Raw genomic sequence first — 23617 nt, forward strand, 5'->3', positions numbered from 1 at the left:
GACAACTCAACATTATATTGTAAGACGTCTTTAATTATGAATTTGTAACCAACTCGAAATTTCTCTCCGCTTACCCAGAATGGCAGCTGTCATTGGCACGAGAGAGGATCCAGAAAAATAATTCAAGAAACTATCTGCCATGTCTTAAGTTATAATTTTACTGCCATATAAGCCAAAATCAGGTAGCTGTATCAAGTGTCGCCCGTGTGAAAAATGTAGAATTAAACTACAAGTGAAAACAAAGGTTAAAATAAGCATAGCAAAGTGTCCTCTATACAAAAAAAAAATCCCTTTCTTTTCACACATTTTCACACGTTATCTGATATGTGCTTGGTTCAGCTACTTGAAAACATGACAAATTACTTATATTAAACCCCCTCCATGAACTGAGCATGTGCAATAATAAAATTAACATTTAACAATAAGAACAACAGAACGCATTTTGCATCGAAATTATCATTAAACCAGTTGAAGAAATTCCATTCATATTTAAAAAAAAATAGTAAAACTTAAAAGTTGGAATATGAACAATAATGCAAACTTCACAAGCAAACAAGGCTCCAAAACGCTTAAGTATTGATTTCTAAAGTTTGTTGAACCAACCCATCTTTATCACACAGAATTACATTCTCTTGTACATACTGGGAAAATTAATGAGTACAACCACCCTACACGGTGGTGGGAGAAGGGCTTATCTTACAATTTGTGCATGCTATGCGAGATACACACATGCATAAAATTTTTTTTTTAAAAAAAAGGATTTCAAAGCGCCATAAGACTGCAGTTTGAATTGCCTGCTTCTATTCTATCAAAGGGACCCCTTTTCCATTTTCGAGGAAAGAGACCGCTTGCCAGAGACCGCTTGACAAACGAGTCAGATACAAGAGATGCTCTGTGAAGTGTGGGTCCCTGCCATCATCTCTCACTTCCCCGGCTTCCCCTTCTGGAGTCATCCCCATTAAAAATCAGCTCCTCTTTGAAAGCAGCGTGACTCAGAGATGGTCAGAGAGCATGTTGACATGATACGAGATGACTGAAAAAGAGACTCCAGATCAGACATGACTTAACAGACCCTGATAACATATACAGGTAAATTCTATATATTTGTTTGCGTGGGGGGCATATTTATAGACTTGTCTGATAAAGTAATAGCATGTCATCGCTCTGATTATTATTTATGTGGTGGATATAGACAACCCTCTGTTTATACTGAGCTAATAAACATGTTTGGGGGAAAAATTCAATCCACCTTGCTTCAATTTTTCATTAAAAAAAAAAACAAAAGCGAGCAGTTCATCTGAAATACTGAAATAATGCAGCTGAAGCCGCAGCGGGGGAAAAAAAAAACAAACACCTGGAAGTTGTCGGACCACCGCCTAGAGCTCATCATCCGAGGTAATGAGCATGATTTTGTCAGACTTCTGGGAGCCCTTGCCGCTGAGCGGACCTCCTTTGCTGTTCTGGCTGGGCTGGACCACCTCCTGCGTGGACTGCTGGGTGTACTGCTGATACGCTGGGGAGAAGTTGTGAATGGCATCCTGCACCATATCTCCTGGGTTTATCGTCTCCTTCAGACCGCTGGAGATGCTCTGCATTGGGGGGATTTTGTCTGCAGAGAGGGATGACAGGGGAGACAGTGGTGTGTGTGTGTGTGTGTGGTGGTTAGACAACCCAGGACGTGTGAACAGACAAACCACAGATCCAAATCCTCGGGACGAGTACGTATGGTTTGAGGGGAGGTGAAGTGAAAAAGAGGGAAGCAGATGGAGGGGGAATGAGAGGCGTCTCCCCTCTCTGAGGAAGGTCCTACAAAACACAGGCTATATACGAGGCACCAAACCCTCAAACCAACCCCAGCAGAGCTGCTTAGGAACCGGCAGAATAGCAGAACTCTGATGGATGCGCACATGTTTCAACTAGGGTCAACAATAGCAACAACTACACTACATAACAGATCATTGTGTTTTAGTGAAGTGTTTTTAAAAAGAGGATCACACATTACTGACACAATATTCTCATCTATAGGCAAGGAGCTTTTATGTATTCAAAACAGAACAAACAAAATGTGTGTTTTGTTATTTGTGTTCCACTATAGTGGTGTCTGGTGTGTGTGTGTGTGTGTGTGTGTGTGTGTGTGTGTGTGTGTGTGGGTGTATTATGACTGCATGACAGACATGAAGCAGGCAGGAAGGAATCGCTTTATGATAACTGCTGTCGTTACAGCTGTGAAGTTATCCCACACCATTCATACTCTACATTGTACTGCATTTTAAATTACTCTTACTTTAATGCACCCACTTAAGTTGAATTTCCCTCTGGTTTTGGTCATGTTAACCCGTTTTCTTATCTGTGCATTATGTCTTCTAATTTCTTTAATCACACAATCTCTCAATCACTCTATTGCATTCACATTGCTTTATATTACATAAAGCAATGTGAACGCTGTAGAGTGGCTCTACTGAAAAATCTGCATAAATTACCTTTGTGGCTGTTAGTTCTCACTTCTTTTGCACAACATGCAGAAAAATTACCCAGTATCTCATAATTCATTGATTACTTGCTGATTGGATAATTGATAATCTTTAATACATATATACTTTTCATATATATATATAACGTTTTTTTCTGAAAGCATCAATGGTGTTGTGAGTGCTCAACTAATGAGCCATCAGCCATTAGTTGACTCTGCTTTAAAGTGGTTTTACGCCATTTTTTATTTATGTTGAGCATCACACTGGGACAAATTTTTAATATGTGTAAACTTACTTCGCTGTCAAATATTTGGATATGATTGCCACACTTGTGCTGTCTGAACTTTGCATAATACAATGAACTTAGCGGGCTGCTTAGATAATACCCATTTTAAAATGGTTTTTGTAGGTAAATGTCTCTGACATCAGCAGAGAGAACTATCTGTGGTGAGACATGCTGTGACGGTAATATTAACCATTCATTCATTATCCAAGCCAGCTATCCCAATTCAGGTCACGGGAGCCTATCCCAGTAGTCACTGGGCAGCAGGTGGGGCGACACCCTGGACAGGCCTCCAGTCCATTACAGGCCCCCCCCCCACCCCCACACACACACACACCTAGGGACAATTTAGTACGGCCAATTCACCTGACCTACATGTCTTTGGACTGTGGGAGGAAACCGGAGCACCCAGAGGAAATCCACGCAGACATGGGGAGAACATGCAACCTCCACACAAAGGACGACCTGGGATGACCCCCAAGGTTGGACAACCCCGGGGTTCGAACCCAGGACCTTGTTGCTGTGAGGTTCCTGTGCTAACCAGTGCGCCACCATGCTGCCCTATTATTAACCAGTCAGTGGAAAAAAGGTATAATAAGGAGACGCAAACATATGTCATTCATTATGGTTTGAACAGTGTGTTGAAACTGATATTTAGTACATCTACATGTTTCAAATGCTGCGTTGTACCTACAGGACAGCATTTGGTCACAGTAGCCATCTTTACGCTCAGTCTTCTGCCTACCCAACCGTGAGTAAGGCTACATTTGTTCAGCCAGGGCATCTGAAGCAAAGATAAAGACAAGGCGGTCCTCTAACAGCCTGTGCGTTTCAGGGTCAATGGCAGTACATCCTGGGCCTGCCTTATGGAGGTGGCAGAGGAGTGTGTGTGTGTGATGGGAGAGTTAGGCACGGACCCCTGAGCTTGTCCTTACAGCTGGCCTGCTCTGTGGGACTGTTGCTGAGGAGGGTCGCCCGGAGGTGTGCTATCCACTGCCAGCTCCACAGACGCACATTAGTACCTAAAAATAAAGCCACTGTTCCAGTCTTCCTATCAGAAGTGCGCTGTGATGTAACAGGAGGGACGCGACCTGAGCGAAAATCACTGCCATTGAGGTTTAAGGCAGTAAAATAATAACCCACTGTATAACAACCCACAACAACTTGGTTGAGCTACGATGACTAAAAACGTATGACGGTATTTGCCTGAGAGGAGATCAAATGGAGAAAAAAAAAACTTTAACTTTTTGTAGTCATACTGAGATATGGGCTTAGAGTGATGGAAAATATAGCCAGGCTAGTAACGTATTTTTCTTCCAATTCGGGCATAAAGAACAGGCAACTGTTCTGAAAAGTCACAGACTTTCCGTCGTGAGATACTTTGATTCGGATCTCGATTAAAGAACACTTTGACTGGTCTCACACAATTGATATGGAAATGTTTCACACTTTGTCAGCACTTCGAGGTTCTCCGCATTTCTGTGTGTGGCAACTGAAGGCTACAATGGGAATCCTGCAGAGGGAAAAAAGAACGCCAGAGTGATTGATATCTCAGCAGAAGGCTTTTCCCTTGGTTTCCATCCGTCTTCGGCTCATGAACAATACTGACATCAAAGGGGTACATCTAGCTCCTTGCTACCGACTATACCGGGACTATGAATTCCTCTTCATCTTCCTCCACTTTGCTGTGCTAGCAAGTGTCCAGAAGCGCCATGAGTAACGATGCAGAGCCTGAAGCAGATGGTAGGCTCCGCTGACCTCAAGCCCGACTGACACACACTGTTGATAATAGTGCGCATTTAATAGAGCACGCTGGCAAAAATGCATACATTGCAGGCGGCTTATCATGGGATGGATGCAGAGAAACACAATGCAAAATATATGCTTGTCAGTTGGTTTGTCTGGAAAACAAAAAAATGATTAGGGTGGTGCAATTATTGGTACTGCTTGGGCTCAGATTCAGTGTACAAGGGGCAATTAAGCCTAAAAAAAAACTATCAATATACTCTGGGAAAGTTGAAGTGGGAGGAAGGGCGGGAAGGTTGTAAAGATCCTTTCCACAGCTTGTGTGTCCTCTCTGTCTCTAGAGACAGTAGTGCTTACCTGGCACCTCGTTTGTCTTCTCCTGGTACACCGTGCAGGTGAAGGCATAGCGGAGGGCGATGGCAGCAAAGAACATCTCGATACAGATGATGAAGTTCTGCCAGCCTGCCGCTACTGTGCCGGCCCCGACCTCTTGTCCGTCGATGAACAGTGCATTGGGGATGACCCCGCAGCGTTCCAGGATAGCCAAAACCATTCCTAAAACAACCGCAAACATTTCACCACAAGTACTTTAAAAAATCATAGTATTTTTCAAAAATGCCCTGTATGAATATTCACCACCTCTCAGTGAGGAGGCTAGAATATCAAATGGTGGCAGAGCAAGAGACTTGCCTTGCCAGAACGATAGGAAGATGACAGATTTTATAGTGAGGAATTTGAGCACTGGTTCATAAGGCCTGAGCAGGTCACTCGTCGCGAAGAAGAAGAGGAAGAGGGCATAGAGGGCAAGGCTGACTGAGAAGTTGTAGATGATCGTGATGTACAGGTATCCTCCATTCACACTGCAAAGAAGAATAAAGAATAAGTGTGGGGACAGCCATGGTACATTTACGACTTGACACATTTCCATCCATAACCATTTCATCATTGGTTTACCCCATTTTAACAAGGTTGGGTATTGTTAGGATTTTTTTTTCTTCTTTGTATCAGTACTGATACCGGTGGTACGCCAAAATCTACATCCATTGAAAATTATGACCATTTTAGAACTACTCAAACACTGGGGGAAGCCCGCGACAGTTTGGTGACAGACTCGTACCCAATATGGTGTGTACATCCAAGTCCTCCCACCTAAGTTTATGTCTGGGTTAGGTGTGGTTAAGATTGGATGTAGGTTATCTGTGAGGGTTGTCATCCCTTATTAATGTAATCTAGTGATGACCGCGAGGAGTTGCTTTTTCTGTGTGAAAGGATAACCATATGGTAGCAAATTTTGATGGTCAGAATTTGTTATTGGAACCTCTTACCGGTGTTTGAAGATATCACTTTATGGTACCTTTTTATTTGTCATGGTGTGGAAAAATTTTATTGCTGGCAATTGCCAAACAGCCCAATTGCCCAACACCATAATATCTGATAAATAGAATTTTTTTTTCATTGTTGGTTACAAGCAGACAACATAATATGCATAACAGCAGCATGCAGAATAATGCACTAAAATATGTAAAAGCCGGTGTCGACCAGTATTTACTATTAATGGTAGGTAGACTACTTTTTTTTTTTTGTGGGGGGGGGGGTTGTCTTTTTTCACCCCAGTTGTATCCAGCCAATTACCCCACTCTTCCGAGCCATCCCAGTTGCTACTCCACCCCCTCTGCCGATCTGGGGAGGGCTGCAGACTACCACATACCTCCTCCGATACATGTGGAGTCATCAGCCGCTTCTTTTCAGCTGACAGTGAGGCGTTTCGCCAGGGGGACGTAGCACGTGGGAGGATCACGCTATTCCCCCCAGTTCCCCCTCCCCCCCGAACAGGCGCCCCGACCGACCAGAGGAGGCGCTAGTGCAGTGACCGGGACACATACCCAAATCTGGCTTTCCACCCACAGACATAGCCAATTGTGGCTGTAGGGACGCCCGATCAAGCCGGAGGTAACACGGGGCTTTGAACCAGCATTCCCTGTGTTGGTAGGCAACGGAATAGACCGCCACACTACCTGGATGCCCCGACTACATTGTTTTTGCAGAAAAATCAGCATATCCGCCATTTCTGGTAAAATGTGGGGCCTGTCTTGGCTAACTATCATCCGCTGTGGTAAATTACTCATGTATGTGTATGTGCCACCAATGATAAGCTCTGTTAGTAAAAAACCTTAGACCAGTTGGTATCTCCCACTTTGGCAACACACTGATTTTGTATTGTCTCCACTTTGCTCATTATCATCATGACAAAAAGAGTATGAAGTTGAAAAGTACACAGTCAGTTATCAGTGTGATGGTGTTTTCAGCCACAGTAGTTAAGCAGTACTACATCCGTCATTGCACATGGTTCTCTTATTTCAAGAAACAAAAGCGCTCCCTTTCCTCTCTTTGTATTTGTGTGTGTCTCTAGGGCGTCAGCTGTGACTACGCCAATGATTCTTAACAATTGTAGAGAAAATGGCTAGCTCAGTAAGCACACATAAACAAAGAGGAAATCACCACGCTCCTGCTACAGAGCTCAAGGATGTGGCCATGACAAAACAAAGTTATCTCTCCCTTCTAATCTTCTTGTCGATCCCTGGTGGAAATAAAAAGCAGGTAGGAGCGGGTTGTGCAAGCACTTGATTCACGCCTGTCCTCAAACGCTGCAGTATGAGCTAATGATTGGATAACTGTCGCAGGCCCTTGTCGATATTCCTTACTACTCTCAGAGTAAATTAGGATCAAGCACTGACATACAGCTGAATCCTAAGAGACTCCAGTGAAATTAAGAGGCAGGGAAGAGCATTTGAAAAGAACTCATCAAGAGTTATTTCAAGGATTTCTCCTCATATAGTACATACGTAGTAAGGACAAATTGAATAAATCATCCGGGCTTTAGATCTTTTAAGTGTTTGACTTAAACTGTCCATTGTGTTTTGTGAACTCATCCATTTTTTTTGGATTCCCCCCCACTCCAATTGTACCCGGCCAATTACCCCACTCTTTTGAGCCATCCTGGTTGCTGCTCCTACCCCTCTGCCTATCCGGGGAGGGCTGCAGACTACCACATGCCTCATCCGACACACATGGAGCCACCAGCTGCTTCTTTTCACCTGACAGTGAGGAGTTTCACCAGGGGGACGTAGCGCATGAGAGGAAGATCACACTATTCCCCCCAGTTTCCCCTCTCCCTTGAACAGGCACCCCGACCGACCAGAGGAGGCGCTAGTGCAGCGACCAGGATACATACCCACATCCTGCTTCCCAACCGGAGACACGGCCAATTGTGTCTATAGGGACGCCCGACCAAGCTGGAGGTAACACGGGGATTCGAACTGGTGAGCCCCATGTTGGTAGGCAACGGAATAGAATACCATGCCACCCAGATGCCCCTAACTCACCCATATGATATGGCTGAAAATAGCCCAAGGTGAAAGTTCAAATTCTGAAATTTTATCTTACAGTCTCTCATCAGTGCTGCAGAATCACATCCAAGGCTGAGGGACTTCATTCAAAACACATCCATTTGTAAGAAAATAAAATCAACCTTATACACTGTAGTATTATTCACTTGCACTATTGTGATAATACCCCGGAGGGCTCTCTTTACTGTGTCTATGCAGTAGATATAAGGTGCAAGAGACCATTCATTTCTGAGCTGAAGACACCATTTGTGTGAGCAAAAATAACTTGCAACTCTATTTGATAAGTAACTCTGATGGGCTTTCAGTCTTCCAGGACCCATTTTGTAAGAGTAACCCCCCCCCCCACACACACACACACACACAATCCAAATGGCAGCTGTTTCCTTTTGGAAGTTTAATTGTGAATACTTCTTATAAGCCTACTGTGAAGAGGTGACATGATTGCACATATTTGTATGTAGTCCATGTTCACATAAAGTGCAAAAAAGCCTCCTAGCAATGAGATATATGCAGGAGACAGACACATGAGGAATGGAATGAAAGGGAAGAATAAGATGGGGAGAAAAAAAAGATGGTGCTCACTTAAAATCTCCATCGTGATATTTGCCAAAGGCCTGCAGGATGATGGTGATGACTGCCATGATGGGTTTGATAACACAGAACTGAAGAGTTGCCTGGGGAACACAATATGATTCAGTATGAGACAGCCATTCAGAACAGACAACAGTTCATAAAGGGGCACTTAAGCATCTGCTTTGCACTTCATAGGACACACAAAAACTGTCTTCATCTGCAACTGTTTGCTGAAATGAAGTGGGTATTTGAGCATGCCACTGACTTTTTTCCCCCTTCTGACAGTGAAGCACACTTTGACAACTATGCTGCGTGACATCTATAGGACCTTAATTGGAAAAAAAAAAACAAGTCTCAAGGCACATGCTCTTCTTGATGTCGCCTTTATTCAAAGTCTGGATGGGAAGCTGCGTTAATGATGTCTCCATACTCTAGTGGATGGAGTTTGTCTGGGTTGACGGCGAGGGTTTAGGGGGTACAGACACACGCGTGTTATGTTAAAGGGGTCCAAAGAGGTGTCCAGTGTGTGATGTATTCAAATCTCAGCCAACCAATTTGACACTGGCAGCCCTGAAGTCCCCCTCCTGCAGCAGCACTTCAATGTAATAGACCGTGGATGCACACCTCAATTAGCCCAAGGACCAATTTGCAAAAAGACGGCTGATAAAAAAAAAGGGCAGTTGATAAAATGACATCAGTGTTGATCAAATAAAAGTGATTAATATTGCTGATATGTATGATACTTCTGCTTCGAGTTGTTTAAACCCTGCACTAGAAGACCCTAAGTCTGCTAGTGCTTGCCCTACATATCTCACAGTGTCATGTCCTCTCTATGGATTTCAAAGTGTGAATGGTCTTTAGCTAATTGAAAGAAACAACTGACTTAATATGCTACGCTCCCAAGACAATTCATGTTGAAAAGACATACATGTTATAGTATGTGATGTAAAACTCCCTCTCTCCAGGTGGCTCCCCTGCACCGACTAAAACTAAGTAACTTTGGCTGTGTCTGTGAGTGGGAAGTCGGATGTAGGTGTGTGTCCTGGTTGCTGCACTAATGCCTCCTCTGGTTGGTCAGGGCCCCTGTTTGGGGTGGGTGGGGGGGGCATAGCGTGATCCCCCCCACATGCGTCCCCCTGGTGAAACTCCTCACTGTCAGGTGAAAAGAAGTGGCTGGTGACAACAGATGTATCGAAGGTGGCATGTGGTAGTCTGCAGTCCTCCCCGGATTGGAAGAGGGGGTGGAGTAGCAACTGTGATGGCTCGCAATAGTGGGCTAATTGGCCAAGTGCAGTTGGGGAGAAAAAAGGGGCAAATAAATAAATCTAACTAACTGCTCCATTGTATGTTGGCTAAGATAACACAAACTTCATTATTACCGAAGAGAAACTGTAAAAGTAAAGTTTGGTGCGGTGGTGGAACTGGAGTCTATAGTAAACATTTAAGCTGTAGTTTCACTGAAATTGTAGGCAGACATACACAACGATTACCACACCAACAGCGATGGTGGATGTGTATAGAATTCTGTCCATTCTGCATTCGTGATGACATCTTTGCTCCATTGCAAACTTACTTGACACTCTTTTGCAAGGTATCAGGGCAATGTGCACATAATACCAATTGCATTTCCTTATTGCCTGTTTCAAAGGCATTCTTTCAGCATTATCACCTTTACTTTAATTAAACTGTAAAAGAAGTGTGATAAGTGGCGGACAGCACATAATGTACAACAGAGGAGGAAGTAAGATGTATAAGACAGGTGCTTTAGAACCTGATATTGACTACTGTATGTACATATCATGGTTAAAGTTAATATTGTGGAGTACCACTATATACCAATATGATCCATTTGTGACTGCTCAAACTTGTTTCATTGTGTACATGAATACACTTATCACCCTATGATTCCTTACTCGGCAATTAGTAGTGGCGGCTGGTGTTAAAAATTTGGGGGGAAGGCGAAATTTACCTTGGTGCAGCACACCTGACAGCTGCTTTAATGTCCACACAGTCACAGCGTTATTAAGGACAATGTAGCCTATAGATTTTATCAGGTTTCGTAGACGGTGGACAATTGACAGTCAAGACGAGGTGTCGTGGTGGGTGTGAACATGATTGACAGCCATGAGAATTGTTCAATCACATTAGATAAAAAAAACATTAAAACAATACCAATCCACTGCCAATAAAAGTGGGGGTGTCTGGGTTGCACAGAACTGCACCCCATGGAAAATCTGAAGAAACCAATTAGACAGCAGCCTCAGGTCACCTGCTCGCCAAATGTTTGAGGGCTTACATAAGGTCTCGTTTGGCCGGCACCCCTAACCCAGGAAGTATATGTATTCAGACAGAAATCAACCAAATACCATTTGGAACCAATATTTAATGGCTGCTGACAGGCGCTCACAGACTGAAAAACACTTTTATTTATTATTTGCAATATACAACTAAATTATATTTAAGTAGACTTTCATCTCTTACAGCGCCCTGTACTGGATAGCTGCCACTGGTAATTAGTATTTAGATATTTTTATAGTATCATAAAGATAGATGTAGGAAAAAAAAAACTTTAATACATAGCAGTACAAGCTTGTTTCATGCGTTGTGCATTCATCAGCTGCCACTGAATGCCTATATGTATATTTAAATACTAAGATATTCCGCTCTTAGTATTCCGCTCCTCATTTGTTGAGCACTTTTATCAACACCATTGACGGTTTCCAAAAAAAGAAAAAGAAAACCCCCCCGCTATATATGTATATCTATATCTATATATGTATATATATCATCGATAGATAGATAGATGTTATTTAGATATTCAAAAAAAACCCAAGGACAGTTTTTTCACATATTATTCTCAATTTAAAGATGTTTTTCTTGATGCCTTTAGGACTTTACATTGAGTATCCCACCACCATGTGGGATGTGGGAAGATGGTGGCGCTAACTCACGTTTTCAGCAGCTTCACCCAGTACCGACTATGCAGTGTCTTTGGCCATGTCTACATCTAAGTTTGTGTCATCGTGTGACATTTTTATTTTGATCTTTGATATATTTTTTTTTCGTTTAATGGCTGGGCGAGCTGGCATTGGATCGGCTAGGAGAGCTTGATCTGCTGCGTCCTGTGGGCCCAGGGACCACGGCCCTGCTCAGAGCTGCACCCGAGAGAAAACACTGAGGCGGTCTTCGGGCAGCCTTGCCTCGTGTCGACTGTGCAGTGTTTTTGTCTGCATCTGTGTTTGTGTAGTTGTGTGGCATAAGGGGGGGGGGGGCTGTCGAGGGTGTCTGGCTGGGAGAGCTAGCGTTGGATCGGCTGGGGGAGCTGGTCTGCTGCGTCCTGTGGGCCCAGGGACCACGGCCCTGCCTGGAGCTGCACCTGAAGAGGGAGCCCCGAGGGCGGTCTGACAGGACACGGAGGTGGGACGGGCTAAGCTAACTGCTAGCCCATGCAGACCGGCAGTTCTGACAGTAATTTTGGCTGGCGTTCGTTCTCTGGGCAGTGCAATTTTTGGACTGTGTTGCACTGAATGGACTGTGTTGTTAACTGTATTTTTTTTTGCTTTGTTCTCTCTGTTTGTGTATGTTTTTGGTGGAGTCGTTTTTGGATGTGTGTTTTTATCTTTTGTGTTGCACTGCTGTGGGCTGGGTGAAATGAAATTTTGTTTCTTTTGGGTATGCAAGTACATGATAGATATGACAATAAATTGTTCCTGATACCTCACCATCAATTCCAAGTATGTGCAAACTTATTTGGCCATCAGTAGACTTGTGCTAAATCATGCATTGCTTCAACATTTTCTAGAGGAAAAACATTAAGGAATATGTAATCACATAGTTGGTCTTACTGTGTACAGGCATGCACAACTGTACTGTCATGGTGGAATATTCTAACTGTAAAGATGTGCCGTTGTTTTACCTTTCCAATCTGCAGGCTGAGCAGTCTACCGATTTCATTTTAATAAACTCGATAGCATCGGCCTTGACTGATGAAATGGTATTAAACATCTTTTGAAATGACTTGGATCGAGGTCTGAATGAACAACAGTGAGGCTGACATCCCACTGAATTGAAAAGATATGAGTCTAACTCGCATTGTTCTGGCACATGGTAGACATTTTAGACATCACAGACACTACCTGCTTGGTCATTTTTTTTACAAGTCCCTCCATGGGGATGAGCCATACATCCCCGGAAATGCTGGAACCCCTCATTGGGAATACTCTTTGAAATCCTTGGTACTGATAGCTTCAGAGTTGTCCTCTCACAGACAGGAAAAACAGCTTACACGATCGTTTTTAACAGCGGGACCGGAGGGAACGGCAAGGTGTTAAGTCTGAAAATGTTTCCCGTAGGAGTCCTGTCAAAGCACGCTGAGTGTTTATCACTTTCTGTTTAGAGGGGGGGGAAAAAGTTCATTTCATCATCTATTCTCTGTTTTCGAGACTTTCCTCTCAGTTCCAATTTCCATCAGTGTTAGACTCGGAGCTTCTGCAGCATCCCAAGATACGGTAAGGGGAGCATTGAGCTGACAGCTCATATCATCTCCTCGTGTTTATTAAAAAGCAGGAGTCACCCGGCCTAAATTGCTTTTTGTTTTCCATTTTTTTTATCCAGTCGGCGTCATCCTCCGAACAGTAGACAGCCAATTATAATAGCTGTCACTTATTTCAAAAACAGCCTAGCAATCTCTATAAAATAGAAAATTACAAACATTGTGGCATTTTTCAAATCAAAAGTTTGATTTGTTCATATCTTCATAGCGAGTCAAATTCATTTCATTGGACTGATGGGGAATCTGAGTTTAGATCGGGGGAGGTTGAAACTCACCTGTTTACAGAATCTTAAAAAGCCAATAGAATAGCTCATTCCAACCAAGCAGCAGGTGCCGTACAGACAGCTTGACCTATGGATACAACAGAACATGATGTGATGAACATGCCTTGTCTATGTAACAACATGAATACATAGTTTTGCAGAGAGTACTGAAACACAAACCACACACACTATATTATCACTACTCGGTTGAACCAGGTTCAAGCATTTTTCCATCCAAGTGTAACGCACAATATGCAGCCCCCCCCCTTTTTTTTTAGCTTTATTTTAAACCTGTGTTTTGTCTTTAACTAGCAATACCCCTATCTACCTTTTCTTGGAGAACCAGACACTTTTTTTTTTTGGATCCCCCCAACCCTTTTTCTTCCCAATTGTATCCAGTCAGTTACCCCACTCTTCCGAGCTGTCCTGGTTGCTGCTCCACCAGCTCTGTTGATCCTGGGAGGGCTGCAGACTACCACATGCCTCCTCCGATACATGTGGAGTCACCAGCCACTTCTCTTCACCTGACAGTGAGGAGTTTCACCAGGGGGACGTAGCGCATGGGAGCATCACGCTATTCCCCCCAGTCCCCCCCCCCGAACAGACATCCCGACCGACCAGAAGAGGTGCTAGTGCAGCAACCAGGACACATCCGGCTTCCCACCCGCAGACACGGCCAACTGCGTCTGTAGGGACGCCCGACCTAGCCGGAGGTAACACAGGGATTTGAACCGATTATCCCCGTGTTGGTAGGCAACGGAATACACCGCTATGCTACCCGGACGCCCAATGCAGTCCCTACTTTTGACAGTATCTCAGAGCTGTACTCTTAAGTGCAATTCAGAATCTATTGGTATAAACTAGACAGGAACAAATACATGCTTGTAGCATGGCTGCTCTACATACTATGTAGTAAAACTCCCCATGCATATATAATGTGCTGTATTCTGATACCTTTCCTGGGGGGGGGGGGGGGGCTTAGTTTCCAGTATTAAGGAAGAAAAGGGTACCGTCTTGTCTCTTAATAGACCTGAAACCATTCAACATGCGCCCTGTTGGGCAAATGTCACTTGAGACAGGGGCAGTAAAGGGACTCAAATGATACACAAGCAAACTTGTGTCATACGATATCTCAGGGAAACTACACAGATGATTTGGATTTACAGGTACATAGCAAATTTTTTTTCTTCTTTAATGACACTTTTAATAAAGCAGTGCAAATTTATTTACAGATTCATGAAATTGATAAATTCAACAATTTTACATTTCTATCAGAGGTTTATATGATATTTGATTTCATTATATACATCTGTTTGAACCAATAGTTAAACAAACCAATAGTTTAATAGTTTTAACCAATAGTTAAAATAAAAATTGGCTGTGTTGTGTATTCATTCTCCAGGTCACATTTCCTTTACCCCTACTGTGCTTGTGCAAATCGGCTAAGGTTGGCTGATTCAAAAAAATTCAAGCATGTCTGGTAAAAATGTCAGCTCATAATGGAAGCGAACATTAAAAGGTTGTTAATTACAAACCTGCTTTGACAAACAGCTTTCTTTAATTGTGTGCTTGAGGCTTTTGCACATAATATAACCCACAAGTCATGGGCATGCAAGCAAAGTTGTAAAATCAATTGCAAATTTATGTCATTGGTATCAAGTGCAAATTTACATATTTTCACAAAATAAGTAAAAGAGAATTTTCAATTATCAGTCATCTTTCTTGTGCTCACTCTAGTGTTTCAATTAAAAAGGATCATTTGATGTGTACATATTGAGCTGTTCTTTGGCCAGCTAGAAAATCAAAACTAAACCATTACACCATGACCATATCTACTGTCAGGCTGAAAAGAGGCTACCGGAGACAAGGCATTTTTAACATACTGGGTACTGATTGAGCCTATGTGAAATATATATGGTATGAAAAGCAGAAGGAGACTGCATGGAAAAGCCTTCAGTGAGGGGACGCTTTGGGGCTACTTAATGTGTCTCAGTAGTGTGGAGGACTACTATGGGAGCACTCACTGTATTGGTTTCCCTCGGATCTCAGACATGATTGCACTTTCCCCTCCGAGGTACTCGAACGAGAGACTCAAGAAATTGTAAATGACAAATGCTGTAAAAGAGAGAAGAATTACTTCATGAGATATAAAGCAATTGTATTATGCTGTGATTCAAAATCATAAAATAAGTTCACATTACTCTGAATAATTTATCCCCTTACAAATGGAAATAATTTTGAATGGACAAAAATGGAATTGTCATGGAATGGGAAATAATTAGTTCAACATTTTTGGACTATAAATGTTCTAGTTCTTATATTAAGCTGGTCCCAATGGTTGTTGTCCAGAGAATCCCTTCCTAATCCTTTGTTGCTATTTAAAGAGGGCTTAAATGAAGCTAATGCAGATGGTGTGCTTTCACAAGCAGGTTTACTATGTCTTAGCTGTAGGTGCTGGTGAGATTCCACAGTTTCTCTCCTTTCTGACAATGTGTAATGTCAACCAGCCATAAATGTGGCCCACAAAACTAATCAATTAAATGCAATACCTTTTACTGTTCTCTCTTTCTCGCTCATTACAAGTAGGAAAATTACAATTCATTTAGCATTAGAGTCACCTCTGTCAGTGGTAATGTTCCTCACAGCTTGAGTAACTAATTTCAGTAAAGCAGTTTTAGCAGCAATTTCCAGAACATGAAAAGGTTCAATGAATGAAAGAATGGCTTCAAAAACAAATAATAATAATAATAATAAAAAAAAACAAACATCTGATATATATATATATATATATATATATATATATATATATATATATACATAAAAACAAGCCATTTTCTGGCTTCTACAAAAGACATCTATGAAACCACCAAACCAAAATGGAAACAGCTGAAATTACACCTCCTGACAACCAATACCCCCCAAACAAAGATGTCTCCCAATGCCGAAACAAAGGCGGGTGAGGAAAACTTGTCTGGTCAGTTCTTTTAAACCTGGTAACCTATCTGCACCCATCTGACTTTCTGACCAAGGGAACATCGGGCAGGGAACCCTAGAGGAGTCGGGTGGGGGGACATTACAATAGTTACCTTCGTAGCAGTCTCGAATTGAGTCGAAGTAGACGTAGTACTGATCATTGCTGATGAAGAGCAGGCTAAGCCAGGAGTCAAAGGCGTAGACTGGCACAATAAATAAGATGCGGATAATGTAACGCTGCTCATTGGGGACCGTGTAAGACCGAAGGTGTGTATAGATCTGGAACGAAAGAACAAATAAAGCATATTAATTTATTTTTTTAAAAATAAAATAAATACGATTGGCAGCGAAATGAAAGCAATGCAAAATTTCTCGTTTCAGCCACCTAGATCAACTTTTATGAATTTTCCTTGATCTTGGCAAACAGTGCAATATAGACCCAAGGTTTATGGTAATTCCTTTCAGATTCTTCTTCGTATGTGGAAAACATGAAAATTAACTCATTTCTCCTACCACATTCAGTTTTTATGGAAAACATGCACCATCTTATAGCAGCTAAAATGATAAAACTTATTTTTTACATAAACGAAGATTCACACTTCCCACGCGCCATCACTGAAAGAAGATGGCAAAAATAATTCATGAAATGTGCCAAGGATGATTGTAATCAACGTTTAGCCACCTAACAATGATTTAGGATTTGTCAGAGTAGCTGTGAGTTAATGCTGCATTCTACATTTTGACCTTTTTTTTCATTGTACATATCAACAAGAACAGAATCAAATGGTCTATAACACAACATTGGTAGATATCCCAGGGAATTAAAAAATGAAATAAAATAAAATCATTAAAGCAAAGGTCAAGCATTTCCTACAGAGTTCACAACAAAGTGAGCCCAAGAATACAGGTAATCTGCCTAAACACGACACGTCAATCATACACCATTTTGTGATACTGGTGTATGGTTCATGGCAGATGAGCCAATGTTTTTTGACCAGAACAACCTTATCAATGCATTCAATTCATCTCGCATGTCCTTGAACTAACCAGCAAAGACCTACAACTAGATCCAGATGCAGCCGCCCGATCATTAACTTGAAATAAGAGGTGGTCATGGTTCCATCTTATAATATGGAGCTTTAAACTCGCTATGTTGGAAGACTATAGATATTCCCAGACCTTAGGAATTGCTATTAAAGACTTCTATCTCTAATTTTTCTTCTTTTAACACCCAGGGGAACTATCCAGGCAAATATGAAGAATAATCAATGAAATCTGACAAAAGGTTGGCTTGACTATTCCGATCACAGCAGGGCTTTTTACACAGCCTGTTCAAGGTGGGAATGTTGTGCCATTATTCTGCCTCACTGTTCTGTGTAAAACATATGAAGACAAAAGGGGGGACATTGTTGTTCCGGCGTTAAGTCGGCAGTGGAGGTAGTCACAGAGCCAAATCAACGTCTGCATAAAAGGGACAGCCGGCAGGACGGGACAGGGGTGAGAGATTTTGATGATGAGTTATGTGTGACCCACCACGGGGGGATTTAAAAAGCAGCTAGCAGCCAACCTAAAGCTACCAGGATGCTAACGCTATAATAACTAATAATAACTTTATATAAATAGCACTTTTCTAAAACAATGTTAACAAAGTGCTTTAAAAAGAAATAAAACCTGACAAGGCAACAATAAGAGAAAGACCAAATAAGAATGAGTAAAAATGAAAACAGTATAAGTAAATAAAAACAAATATCAAACATTTGTAAAAGCATTTCATAAATAAAAAAAGTTTTAAGACGAGATTTAAAAGAAGCTATAGACTTGGTTTGTCTCAGCTCGATAGGAAGAGAGTTCCATAGTGTGGGGGCTCTAACAGCAAAAGCCCAATCACCCTTTGTAACCAACTGAGACCTGGGAATAACCAGCAGGGCTCCATCTGTGGATCTTAATGGTCAAGGGAGCATATACCAGGTCAATAAATCACAAATATATGTAGGAGCAAGACCACTTAAAGCCTTAAAAGTGAGCAATAATTTTTTAAAATCAATTCGAAATATAACAGGAAGCCAGTGTAGGGAGGCAAGCACAGGAGTGATATGATCATGCCTCTTTGTCCCTGTAATGAGTCGAGCCAATTGCAGACGGTGGAGGGAGCCCTTGCTGATACCAGAATAAAGTGCATTACAATAGACAAGCCGAGGATAGATAAAAGCATGTACAACTTTTTGCAGATCGGTAATTGACAAAAATGTCCTAATTTTGGAGATCAGCTTGAGCTGGAGAAAGCATGACTTAACATGTTTAAATTTATTATTAAAACTGAGGTTAGCATTGAATATTTTGATTTTTGTTTTTTATTTTTTTTTATTTTGAGATACTTTATTGAACCCTGTGGGGAAATTACAGTCTGCATTAACCCATCCTAGCTGTGTAGCTAGGAGCAGTGGGAATCCGCTGTACAGCACCCGGGGACCAACTCCAGTTCGTCTCGCCATGCCTCGGTCAGGGGCACAGACAGGAGTATAAACCCTAACATGCATGTCTTTTTGATGGTGGGGGAAACCAGAGCGCCCAGAGAAAGCCCACTGCAGACACTGGGAGAGCATGCAAACTCCACACAGCGGACAACCTGGGATGACCTCCAAGGTTGGACAACCCCAGGGTTTGAATCCAGGACCTTCTTGCTGTTCTTGACCCATTCTTGCTCTTGACCTTCTTGAGAAAATTTTCGGACTTCCAGGATTTAATGTCAGAGAGGCAAATTGTGAGATTTGCTAGGGCACTGGGATCTGTGGGTTACACTGGCATGTATAACTGAGTGTCATCATCATAAAAATGGTAGAGCACATCGTGATTTTGAATGACCTGGCCAAGGGGCAGCATGTATATAGAAAAGATACTTGAAAATACCGCCTTATGCAGCTTATGGGGACTGATGTCTAAGATGCAGGAGGAGGAGTTCATATTGGAGACTGTACTCTCTAACACTGAAATTGTAATTGCTTGAAATTGGGTCAAAGAGGCAGAATTAACATGGGGAATGGAACGAATGCAAGAGCCCGGCTGGATTTTGGACCTGATATTCTCCACCTTATTTACAAAATGAGTGAGATTTTTTTCAGACAACTCATCAGGTTCAAAAATAGAAGTGGAGGGACCATTAATAACAGGATCAATTACCCTAAAGAGAAGTTTAGGATTGTGGTTATTTCTTGATAATAGTTCAGGGAAGTAAGCTGATCTCACATCCTTAACCGCTTTCTGGTAAATTAACATCTGCTTTTAAGGGTAATATGTGCTAATTCGGACTTGTTCACCTTCCATTGTCTTCCTGATTTACTACGGAGTCTTCTAAGAGCATGAGTGTGTGATCATTCAGCCAGGGGAGGGTATTTGGTTTTTGTTTCCTAGTTTTAAATGGTGCAATTTGGTTGAGGATGGATAGGCACTGACCACTGAATGAATTTAACAGTGCATCTGGATTGAGGGGGATAAAGAGGGATTAAAGGATGATTAATTAAAAACATCACATAATTTAACCACAGAGACAGTGTTGAGAATGCGAGAGCGTGTTTTAGGATAGTGACTAGGAATAGCGAGCTGTAGTGGAACAATGAAAATGACAGCTTTATGGTCAGATACAGGCATATCCACCAGATTAAGACATTTGAGAGGGAAATGATGAGAGTACTCTTGACAATGTGTACAAATTGGGGGGACAACGAGGTCCGGGGGCTCCTAACCCTCTGAGCACAGTATGAGATAAACTGTCATACAACAGGGACGGTAAAGGATGGCCCGTTATTAGAAAGGCTGGCAAAACCACTTCAAGAGTGCAGCTTTGCCCACGACAAGGCACAGGTGATGGGTAAACGCAACAGCTTGCGCAAAAAATTCTACCAGGTCAATGACCATAATAGCATGAGTGGTAGAGGATGGTTAGAATGGCCATATTTTGACTTTTGCCATTCGATATGGGGACCAGCCACTCTGCTAAGCCAGTCTCTCTACTGAGCAACATGGAGGAGCCAGCTCCTGCTGATACTGATCCTGCTGCGTTCCCTTCCTGCAGCAGCAAAGCAGACAACAGCAAAAAAAACAAAAAACACAAAAAACAAAAACGCTGACTCTGTGCCTCATGATCAATCAGGTATAAACTTATTTTTGTTCATGATTAATGTTTTTTTTTTCACGAGTGTTTGTCCATAAAGAGCCGTCTCACTAATGGTGCTTGTGTGCTATTGTTCTCTAGAATACATGCAGTCACAGAAAAGATAGAAATTAACGAAAGCCCAGTTGTGACTAAAGAAATAAAGAACCTATCGCTGGCAATGGACCGTGAAGAGGAGGAGAGGGCTATCCTTTGGATGGAAAGGCAAAGGGCCCATGAAGAGCAGTTGAGGAGAGGCACGGGAGGTCAACAATGAAGCGGGCAGACTAGATGAATGTCTTCGGCAACATGTTCCGAGACATTCAGCATGAGATGTAGGGTCAGACCTCACTTCTTCGGGACCTGACTTCATGCATGCCAGCTCCCACACCATAGCACCAAACACCCACACAACAGCACCCCACTCCTGCACCCCAAAGTCAGCTATTCACTGCCACCACACTACAACAACAACCTCCATCACACAGACAACACTGTTATGGCCTCTCAACAACTCAAGGCTCTACTGGAGATCAAAACATATTAAAGGACGCCACAACCACTAAGTAACCAAGTAACCAAGAAAACAAGTAATTATTATTAAGGAAAAAAAAAACAAAACTAAAAATGCAATAGAAATTAAACAAAAGGAGTTGGAGAGCGTGGACAAAGAGAACACAAGATGGGGAAGAAACTGGGCCAACCACACAATGGGCCAGCAAACCCAGTTCTTCGCTCCTGTCTGTGCCCCTGACCAAGGCAATGGAAAGAAGAACTGGAGTTGGTCCCCGGGCGCTGCAGTTGCCCACTGCTCCTATAGGACGGGTTACATGTAGAGAACATATTTCATTGTAACCTGTACAATGACAAAAATAACTGGCTTCTTTCAAAACTACCAAAAAGTCAAAAGTAAACTAAGCTTAACCGGAAACAAAACCCGATAACTGGACTACCAGAAATCTCCAACCCAAACTAAAATAACAAACTGAATAACAACACACAAAACAGAATGCTGGGGGAAAAACATCCTGGGAGAAATGAATGGAAAAAAACCCAAAACACTGTGCTGCTGCAGGCTGTCGGGCTTTAGAGTATCTGATGCTCACTACTCGTCAAGTCCCCTTTTATTCAAGCGGCTAATTTAATTTCTTCCAGCTGCTCCACACCTAGAGAAAAGGCAGGTAGAGGAAGAGAGACACTGTCTTGTTCTCTCTGCACACAAAACACACCCACAAGAGGTACACACCAACAAACAGGGCTTCTAACAGACATGACTCCCTCTACGCACCTTCTTCCTCCTCCTCCTCCCCCAAACAGCTGAACTGATTGCAGTTATACGTGTTGTGGCTTATACTTTTGCACGTGTTGCAGCGGTTTTGTTATTTGCACTGTTAAACAATGCCGTTCCTTGTAAATATATATTCACTGTTTAATTTGCCTTCTTTTATTGTTACTTTTTTCCCCTGTGCACTACAATTTCCAACTTCGTTTTCAATTTGGTTGCTTTTTTTCTATGCACAAAGCTTTTTTATACAATAAAACACCTTACTTTATCCCTTCAGTTTGTTTTATTCATTCACAATCATGCTTGCATCAGTCATAACAAACTACACAAGTCTTCTTTACAAGGGCCGATCTGCACCACAAGGTGTGTTCACCCTGTCATGGACCAAATAGATTACTATTAAATATGTTTACACTGTACAATAAGAATAATTATATTTTCTGATGTGTGTAATGTACCTTAATAAAAACTGTTATTTGCTTAGAAATACGAGCGAGTACAACATTTTGTGCAAACCATGCTCTATTAGGCTAAATATCTGAGTTTCATCACCAGCCAGTCAGACTAGCTTGGTCTAGTCAGAAAGGCACGAACTGAGGAAGCCTCTTGGATGAGAGGCGAAACGTCTTCACGGATATATAACCAAGTCCAGTTGCACTTGATTCAATTCCTTTGGATAACATGCTCTATTAAAGGTAAACATGCTATTTGCAAACACATTCTCCATCTCGCCACATGTTGCTGCACACTGATCAGTTGTCTTAACCAGAGTTTGATGTATAAAAGAAGTCAGTGACACTGTTCTTGTAACCATAATGTAGGATGTGCATAATGATCTGATTCACAGTGGTTTGAACTCACTCCAATCTGAAAAACAACTTATTGAACAGGACGTGTTTAATTCAGCACTACGCATTATTGCACTGTCTCACTACCCTCCCATTTGCAGGGCTCATTCTTGCACAAACTGAGCCTCCCATGTTGTCCGGATTACTTTTATATTGTACATACAACCAACTGTACATATTGTCTATACTGTACATGTAACCCTTATATAGACACACTATCCTTTCAAGTGTCCCACAACATACGAAAATGACTCCACCACTCATTTTCATCAAATTGTTGAGTACATTAGACCAGAACATGGGCCCGTGTGGTCTCACCGTCCTCCGCGTTCTGTTTTCTGAAACCAGCCTGAATCGACTCAGAAGACCCAAACATTTCCATCTATGGCGTCTAAGGTCCACACGCCTTTCTGCCTCGAACCACTTCTCTTCAACTTCTCCTCCATGTATGTTATATGTCACACTAGATGCCGATGCTGTTGTGTTACATGTGGTCATGCCGCTGCTTCCAGAATACCGGCATGCTATGTAAAAATCCCATACTGGGGTGGCACTATGCCGCCACTGTTTCGCTCAGTGTAAAAAAAAAAGAAAAACAAAACAAAAAAAAAAACAACAAAAAAACAAAGCTGGCATAAAGACGGGGTCTTCATTACAGCAGTAGTGTGGGATCTCTGTGTAAAAAGAGCTAGTGCTTCATTAAAAAGCAGCCTACGGCAGAGTATGCCAGTGGAGCAAGATATGCAAGTAAGATTATGTATTGAACTAGTACTTGAAACAGATCCTCTAAGACAACCCCAGGCAATTCCAGCAGATGACAATAGTTTACCCAAGGTAACAAAGAAGGCCCCATCAGAGGGGTAGCAGATGAACCATTCTCAGCTCTGAGAGAGAAAATGACAAGATCCTGGTGGTATTTTCTCATATTTAAGGGTTAGAAAGGAATCAAATTGCAGTCCGCCTTAATATTGTATCACTCAGAAGTAAAGAGCATCGGCAAAGACAAAATCAAGTCCTTCAAATCATGTTGTTTTGACACTGTACTATTCTACTGGAGGATTAAAGTGAT

At 42.1% G+C, this 23617-nt stretch overlaps 1 protein-coding gene across 3 annotated transcripts in view; it reads right to left on the reverse strand.

Annotated features, from left to right (window-relative positions):
• Positions 1–18: 18 nt before the first annotated feature.
• tmem184a (transmembrane protein 184a) overlaps positions 19–23617 on the reverse strand; it is a 31024-nt gene continuing 7425 nt past the window's right edge. For 2 of the 3 annotated variants that reach the window (XM_056287831.1, XM_056287832.1), the window contains 7 exons: positions 16382–16547; positions 15320–15410; positions 13308–13383; positions 8490–8581; positions 5191–5360; positions 4858–5055; positions 19–1609 (listed from right to left, as the gene is read on the reverse strand). In XM_056287831.1, the coding sequence (XP_056143806.1) occupies positions 1377–1609; positions 4858–5055; positions 5191–5360; positions 8490–8581; positions 13308–13383; positions 15320–15410; positions 16382–16547 (1026 nt within the window). In that variant the 3' untranslated portion in view covers positions 19–1376. The remainder of the gene's footprint in view (positions 1610–4857; positions 5056–5190; positions 5361–8489; positions 8582–13307; positions 13384–15319; positions 15411–16381; positions 16548–23617) is intronic. The other variant, XM_056287834.1, reaches the window with a different exon arrangement.

This window comes from Lampris incognitus, chromosome 10 (assembly GCF_029633865.1).
Source record: "Lampris incognitus isolate fLamInc1 chromosome 10, fLamInc1.hap2, whole genome shotgun sequence".
Lineage (NCBI taxonomy): Eukaryota > Metazoa > Chordata > Actinopteri > Lampriformes > Lampridae > Lampris > Lampris incognitus.